The following is an 8,839-nucleotide window of genomic DNA, read 5'->3' on the forward strand; positions in this document are numbered from 1 at the left end:
GCCGTATCCATACCTACGCAACTCCCTTACACTACCGTATCCTTGCGTACTTACCTAACGCCCTCCACTCATCCCACCCCTTTCCTTTACAATGCCGTATCCTTATCTACTGTACACTGTTTTGTCATTATTTACTTACCTACTGCACTTACATCACCGTAGCCTTTCTTAGTTACCAAGGCGGCTACGGCTATCCTGCAACCCATCTAACACTGACACATCCTTACAATGTCGACTCGAATCGGACCTTACCTACTGTACACTACACAATATTATCCTTAGTCTTACTTAGCATTAGCACACCTTAAAAAACGATCTTAGCTAAAGACAATGTCAATATCAATTTTCTTACCAAATTTAGAACTTTAATAATTTAATCGCTGATAATTAAAGTCTCTACCGCTGAAATTAATAACAGTATCCGCAAGAATGTCAGTAAAATAAACCTAAAAGAAAAAAAAGTTATGTTCTATCTTCATAGCCTTCAATGTTTACAAGAACACATGTTTAATAACACTTCTTGATTCTGAGTCTTTGACTAGACTGCATTATCAATATCATTGTGTGTGTGTGTGTGTGTGTTAAGATTGCCTTACCTTGTGTAAGACACGGGCTCTTGCGTTGGCGGCCCGTAAGATAATGTAATTGGAAATTGCTAAATTAAATTCATAAAAAGAAGTTTGCAATGTGAACAGGGTTAAAGTAGTTTACGTTAATGCTAGAGGGGTTCAATCAATTAAACAATGAGATAATATATTACTTTACAGGTGTTTAAACTACGTTAAATTTAGATAGCCGAAGCTAAAGATGTAAGGTCAAAATGTAGTTGGTAGTTTCGAGTGAACTGTTAATCCTCATTCAGCCCCAACAGGGAAAATAGCCCAGTGAGGAAAGGAAACAAGAAAAAATAAAATATTTCAAGAACAGTACTAACATTAAAATAAATATTTCCTATATAAACTATAGATACCTTAACAAAACAAGAGGAAGAAATTTAGATAGAATAGTGTGCCCAAATGTACCCCCAAGTGAGAGAACTCTAACCCAAGACAGTGGAAGACCAAGGTACAGAGGCTATGGCACTACCCAAGACTAGAGGACAATGGTTTAATTTTGGAGTGTCCTTCTCCTAGAAGAGCTGCTGACCATTGCTAAGGTCTCTTCTATCCTTACCAAGGGTTAAGTAGCCACTGAACAATTACAGTGCAGTAGTTCACCCCTTAAGAGAAGAAGAATTATTTGCGTCATAACAAGCAAAACTCAACAAAGAGCAAGGCATTTGCTGTTATTAAATATCACTTCAGGCTATATTTATTTCATCGCTGATTTTATACATTAAAACCAAATTTATATTTCTTAATATCTACTTATAAAGAGTTATTGTTCGGTGCTACTATAGCGTGAGGTCTACCGCCATATGTCGCCTACCCAGGCAGAGGGTGAGGTCTACCACGCGACAAGCTTGGACCTTCCGCAACCTTAATGTCATGGGGTACCAGCAATCTACAGTAAACCACCAGCAATATTATGTGGATCCTGCGACAGGAGCACACACACAGGCAATTGAGCGATCGTGGTTGGACGCTATACCGTTGATTCTGAAGAGATTAATGCGAGGTGTTTGTCGTCAGCTGTTCCAGTCTCATCTTTATTTTTGCTGGAAGGTGATGAGAAAAAAAAACCAATGATCTATTTGTGTCTTTCTTAGAAGATGTACGAAGTGTGTACCGCTAGGATAAATGTATGGAAATATATGATAACATGTTTATTTTTACCTTTATTCCTTTTTTTAATGTAATTAGAAATCCAATTATCTATTTAAGTCATTTCTAAGATATGTTTAAATGAAGTGTTTATTGCTTAAACAAATGTATGAAATGTGTTTTATCTATGAGGGACGAATAATTTAGCAGTAGACCGATAACATGTTTATTTTTACCTTTATTCTTTTTTTTTAATGTAATTAGAAATCCAATTATCTATTTAAGTCTTTTCTAAGATATGTTTAAATTAAGTGTTTATAGTTTTGTATCGCTAGAATAAATATGGAAATATATAACATGTTTATTTTTACCTTTATTATTTTTTTTTCAATGTAATTAAAATTCCAATTATCATTTTAAGACATTTCTAAAATATGTTTAAATTGAGTGTTTATTGCTTAAACAAATGTATGAAATGTGTCTTATCTATGAGGGACGAATAATTCAGCGGTAGACCTCACGCTATAGTGCTAACGGGAGGTAGACCTCACGCTATAGTGTGGTAGACCTCACGCTATAGTAGCACCTATTGTTCAATCTTGAGGAACATTAGGAATTTTGGTGTGTTAACATTAGATTTCCCCAATAAGGCCAAGATTGGATACTGATCAGGTAACCAAGAAAATCAGGGAATCAGAAATATATCTACATAAAGTTTACTTCCTCTAAGGGCTGCTTTCCTGGTCCTATCACGTTGGGGAACCCTACTCTCTGCAAGGCCTATAAAATCAGTTTGTCGTTGACATTCTTAGGTATTTTGCAAATCCTACTGCTAAATTGGTTTTTATTATCAAATTCACATTATCTAAACACTTAGAGAATTAGGAAGTGTTCATTTTCTTCTTGGAAGAAATGCTTCTCGTTTATCAAATATCGAATTTTAATTGGTTTATTATTATTTACCATCTTATTAAATATTTATAGGCCTATATCCATAATTTATGACACCCTTAGTATCCATGGTCAGTATTTTTAGCTAATCTCTCCAATTCCAAATCTTGCAATTCTTGAATTCACTATTTGATCATCTGGTTTGTTCAACTCGGCCCAGTTTATACATTTTATCTGATATGAATTACATTCCTTGGTGGTGTGATTTTCTTGAACATTTTTCACACACTTTATCATCAGTCTTGAACTTGCACTCGTTTTCAAAAAGTCCATACCTTTGACAGTGGTAGCGGGTGGTTCCTTTAGACAAATATATTCTACTACAAATTCCCCGGGTTTTAATTGCAAATGGATAAGCAAATTAATGTCTTTAACTATCGCTTCCTCCTAAGAAAACAATACAAATAAGGAGGGAGATTTCAAGTTTATTATTTTGCAATAACAATGACATTTAAAAGCAAATGTGGTAAAGATAAAAGATTGAGTTCAAAGCACTATCAGATAAACACAATCAAAGCGTTTTCATATCTTGAAAATAGTTTATCTTTACTTAAAAACCTTTGTGAACAATATCCCCTGGAAAAAAAAGTGAAGTGATGGAAAAAAATCTGGTGAAGGTCATGAGGTAAAGGCAGTATCTTGAGTCAGAATAAAGACGATATATCTATTGAACACGGGCAGTTATGGAGAGACTGTTAAGGCAAGGTGAATGATTGACAGGTCTATAAGTTTTATTGGCATATGGAGAGATATATGAAAAAACAATCAGAAAGTTATGGAAACACGACTGCATCTGTTACATGCAAACAGTTCTACAAAATGACACTATTTCTATGGTCCATTTCTTTTAGCGATGCATATTTGCACCGACTCGCAGCGGTGCCCTTTTAGCTCGGAAAAGTTTCCGGATCGCTGATTGGTTGGACAAGATAATTCTAACCAATCAGCGATCAGGAAACTTTTCCGAGCTAAAAGGGCACCGCCGCGAGTCGGTGCAAATATGCATCGCTAAAAGAAATGGACTATAGTTTCTGATGTAGAGACGGAAAATAAAGGAATCAGCACCACTTTGTTGTATCCTTGAGCCTTGAATGTCCACTAGTTCCTGCTGAATCTCTGAGCCCTGTCTAACAAGAAGGCGTTATCACTGACGACTTCTCTAAGCTTTGCTTTCATGTGGTTGATGGTGATCGATCTTAGATGCAAAATAAAAAGATAGTACACCAAGGACACGAAAATGATCAGTCCTATGGGTAGGGTCACGTATAAATCGTCCATCCAAAAAAGAAATGATCTGAAATCAAAAGGTTCCAATTAGAAAGATCATAAAATTGTTTGAAAAGTAAAGAGCTATGAATTAGGGATGTAGTTTCCCCTCATGAATAGGCCTACTACGCTTACCATGTGACTAATGATAATGACTTAAGACAACAGAGACGCAGTGGGATGATGATAATCACAGTAAAGCTATGAGCATATTGGTATGAAAGTTAATGCGGACACCACATTTTTACTAATAAATATATAGCAGATTTAACTCAAGGTACTTAATGATCGCAATGCTTTACCTGAAGGTCGATAAACTTCCATCCATTGTGCAGATATTATGTATTAAGGCATCCCAGGCTTTTGTCAACCCTTTAAAGGGCCCACATCCAAGTGAGGGACGAACAAAGGAGAGAATTCCCACAGTAACGCCGGCACTCCACAACCAAGAAATAACCAGAGCTACCATGAATGTAGCTGATGACCTAGAGGTCAGAAAGACACGTTCTGAAGGTCTACACATCACAAGAGCTGAAAAAAGTTCCATCCAGAGAACAATGATCAAGAAGACGTAGCACAGCAAGGGCAGCACAGGGGACAACGGCACACTTACCCAGAAAATTGTCTGTAAGAATATTATGTCAATGACCTTATCAGGAACATTGTACTCTGGCAAAACCGATAATTTCAGGCAGCGACAGGGTGTTCCTAGAATCACAAAGATGATTCGAATCACCATTCCTACCACTCGAGTCAAGAACTCCCACACCAGTTGGGAGAAAAGTTCCTGGGCGAGAATGGTCTCCCAGCAGAGGAGATTTGTGTCACATCGTCGCTCTTTGACTCGTCCTGCTTGGTCCAGGTGAGTGATGACCAAAATGCCCACAGAGAAGAGACGTATGAGACCGTTTCTGATGATGAAAAGCAGCATTTCATTCCGGACGGTATATTCTTCCCATGAGCCTAGCTTTGATATTAATGGCGGTATAAATAAGCACAAAATTCCTATCACCAATGTATCGGAGTACTTGAATAGGAAACTCAAATTCTTCATCAGCCAAGGATCCATGGTGGTTTGATCGGTCAACCAAAGTTGCAAACTTGTCTGAAATGCTGTAAATATCATAATTACAAAGAAATTAAAAAGGGTCAATGCCATAATGAATACGTTGATAATCACGCGTTTGAACAATATCCAGAGCATTCTCTCGGGTGATCGCTGTGACTTTGCCTGCTGGAATCTGGCCTCATTTAGAGCAGAGCATAATTCATTTCTTAGCATCCTTTGTTTCCAAGCGACAGATTTGGAATTGCGCAAGGAGAAGTCATAGCCAGTGAAAACTATCTCAGAAAAGACCTGACCTCTCAATGCCATGGTATTGTATCGAAGCCACTGGCCTACTCTCAAGACCACCTTTGCCAAAGATATCACAAACACAAGTAGCGTTGACAGAATGTACACCGCTGGAACTGGATATCCAATAGATCGGATTTCTGGAGGATAGTAACCGAGAAAGAGGGGAGTATATTCCAGCCTCCCTTTGCCCATCAGTAACTCTTCGATTATACCAGGAATCAGTAGCTCTGGATTATCGAGCATGTCATCACTGGAGTTTCTCCATCGGACTTGTTCCAGATACCTATCACTACAGTTGTTGATCTGGAAAAAAAAATTAGTAATGATTAGTGACCTGACCTTTCATTAGAAGGGGCTAGGGTTCGATCCCAAGTATGAGGTAGAAATTTATTTCTATTTGAGCACGATATCATGTTGATATTTATCCATTAGCAAATAAATTCATTATTTTTCTGGCATTTACACTGGTTCTAAAGGGACAACTTCTATGGATTCACATGGAAAAAAACTCACAATTTTATCATCATTTGACAAGTTTACATCAGGGCAATGACCACGACCAGCGGTCGAATTTTCCCACGGAGTCCAGCCGGCTTTCCACTCCTCCGGATCTTCGTCTATCAGTCTCTCCTCTTGTAGGAAAATCACCGGTAGCACAATACTATTCAGCAGGATGAGACTCAGTAGGAAATTCAGACCGAGCAAATCCAAGATAAAACTGAATATGGCGACACCACTGGGACCAAAGTGTCCTTCGACCCGGCGGATTAGCGGTTTCCATATCTGTTAGATATCAAAGGTGAAGGAAATTTTATTTAATTCATTTCTCAACACACAGGTAACCAAAATTTATTTTCATACTATTTTAAAGCAGATTGATGGTATTTTTAATGTTGATAATCTATTTTGTTCTAAAGGTAATTATGACAATTTCAATGGCTGGTGCAAATTCCATAATTCTGTCAAGTTTTGTTATGCATTACATTTTTAAGATAACAACTATTGTTACCAAACATATTAAAAAATAAAATCAAGTTTCAAAACTTTTGACAGTTTAAGTTATACCTGTTGGGAAAAGGGAGGAATTAGAATTAATATGCTATATTACAGTAATTTCACACTCTTTTCTTTCCATTCTTTTTTATTGCATCAGTTCTTTGCAGGATGGGATATTCAAGACAAGTCACAAATCTAAGATACTCGGATGACGACCATGAGATCGAGTAGCTTGTGATCTCCTCATATCAGGTTTCACAATATGTAAAATCTCTTATTGTTCTAAAATAATCCTATATGCTAGACTTCACTTAAGACTTTATATTATGCTTAATACATTCTTTAGCCCTCAAAGCCAGAAACACCAGTAACCACACCTAGGTCTGCATGTTTTCCCACTTTTATGTGGGGTCGATGTTTCTGACAAGCTTTCTCCATCTATATATATATATATATATATATATATATATATATATATATATATATATATATATATATATATATATACATATATATATATATATATATATATATATATATATATATATATATATATATATATATATATATATATATATTACGTTAATATCTGGATTTTCTTAACAACCTCAAAATCAGAGTCCCGAGGCGAAGGTTACGAACCCTGGTCCAGGATGCTTGTATGACAGTGACCATGCTATTTAGCCAATGGTATGGTCACGTTCACTGTCATACAAGCATCCTGGACCAGGGTTTGAAACTCATCCGGTCAGATGCTATTGTCTTTGAGATATTTCGCCTCGAGACCCTGATCCCAAGGTCGTTAAGCGAATCCAGACGTTAATGTAATAAAATATATGACTTATTTGAAATATGAAAAATAGACACGTTTAATTGTGCAAAAATTTATCATATATATATATATATATATATATATATATATATATATATATATATATATATATATATGTATATATATATATATATATATATATATATATATATATATATATATATATATATATATATATATATATATAAATGTACATAATATATAATGAATTCCAACCCAGCCACTGAGCGGAGCAAGTGATCATCAACTTGGTGTCGGTCCCAAGCCCGGGTAAATGGGGAGGGTTGGCGGCAGGAAAGGCATCCGGACATGAAAAATTAGCCAAAACTAATATGACCAGTAGAAATTGTGAGATTAGAATTAATGTTATGTTATAAATATGATGAAGTGTGGGACAGAGGTAGATGGAGAACGCTGGGTAGAAACATCGACCTCACATAATGTGGGAAAAGATGCAGACAAAGAAGAAGATCTATTTTACTGATATAACTGACGTCGAAGCAGTTCAACTCTTTGCCAATAACTTGACATGAATACTTTTGGATCTAGCAATCACAAATGCAATTGCAAACGATATATAAAACTTCTGATTGGAAAATTGTTCTATTTGAGTTTGTTTCGAAAGCAAACGAGAGAAAAATTTCGTCGACAAGTTTCGACATTTAGGTAAATTGAATGTTTAAGGGCACTTTTGTTCTTTTGAATGACAGTGTCGAAAAAGTAACATTAAACAATTGTCAGATTCTAATGGAATCAAACCACAGCATAACTTTGTTATCATTATTATAATTATTATTATTATTATTATTATTATTATTATTATTATTATTGTTGTTGTTTTTGTTGTTGTTGTTGTTATTATTATTATTATTATTATTATTATTATTATTATTATTATTATTATTATTATTGTTTTTGTTGTTATTGTTGTTGTTGTTATTATTATTATTATTATTATTATTGTTGTTGTTGTTGTTGTTGTTATTATTATTATTATTATTATTAGTTTTGTTATTATTATTATTATTATTATTATTATTATTATTATTATTATTATTATTATTACCATTTTCATTATATTTATCATTACCATTATTATTATTATTAATATTATTATTCTATTGCGCCAGATATCCTACTGAAAACAGAAGAAGAGGAAGGAGTAATGTCTCTTTCCCGTCACTTCACCATTTACTCCTCCTTGACAACAAAGAATAGCGACATATTGGATTATTTTCTGCATTTCATGTTTCCTATTACTTTAAAAGTAAGAATTTCCTAAATGCCTAATAACTTCATTGATATTCAAATGAATCCCCCGGATTTACTGGAATCGTCAGTTAAATACTGGAATCCCCTTGAAAATTACCGAAATCCCCTACAATATCACTGCAGACCCTTAGAAATCGATAAATAATGTGTGTTTTTATTAAAATACGTTATTCTTATGTTTTAAGCATTTATATATTTTATATATTTGCAGGTAGAACCTTGGCTAGGGGTTGTGACCTGGGAAGGTTTAAGACCTTGGAAGGGGGTCCGGGGGGCTTGCCCCTGGCTAGGGGGTTGTGACCTGGGAAGGTTTAAGACCTTGGAAGGGGGTCTGAGGGCTTGCCCCTGGCTAGGGGTTGTGACCTGGGAGGGGGGTCCGGGGAATTATATGTTAGGTTAGGTGGGTTTGTTAGGTTCTGTACCCTTTTGTACCCTTTTATATATTGTGTAAAGGGTATATAG

The 8,839-nt window shown here is 35.4% G+C and overlaps 1 protein-coding gene across 1 annotated transcript in view; it reads right to left on the reverse strand.

The window, feature by feature from the left end:
• Positions 1-3,630: 3,630 nt before the first annotated feature.
• The window catches only part of LOC137630270 (transmembrane channel-like protein 7), a 17,790-nt gene continuing 12,581 nt past the window's right edge, over positions 3,631-8,839 (reverse strand). The window contains exons 5-7 of the mRNA XM_068361720.1: positions 5,791-6,060; positions 4,223-5,580; positions 3,631-3,948 (exon numbers count right to left, since the gene is read on the reverse strand). Coding sequence (XP_068217821.1) covers positions 3,753-3,948; positions 4,223-5,580; positions 5,791-6,060 — 1,824 coding nt within the window. The 3' untranslated portion in view covers positions 3,631-3,752. The remainder of the gene's footprint in view (positions 3,949-4,222; positions 5,581-5,790; positions 6,061-8,839) is intronic.

This window comes from Palaemon carinicauda, chromosome 38 (assembly GCF_036898095.1).
Source record: "Palaemon carinicauda isolate YSFRI2023 chromosome 38, ASM3689809v2, whole genome shotgun sequence".
Lineage (NCBI taxonomy): Eukaryota > Metazoa > Arthropoda > Malacostraca > Decapoda > Palaemonidae > Palaemon > Palaemon carinicauda.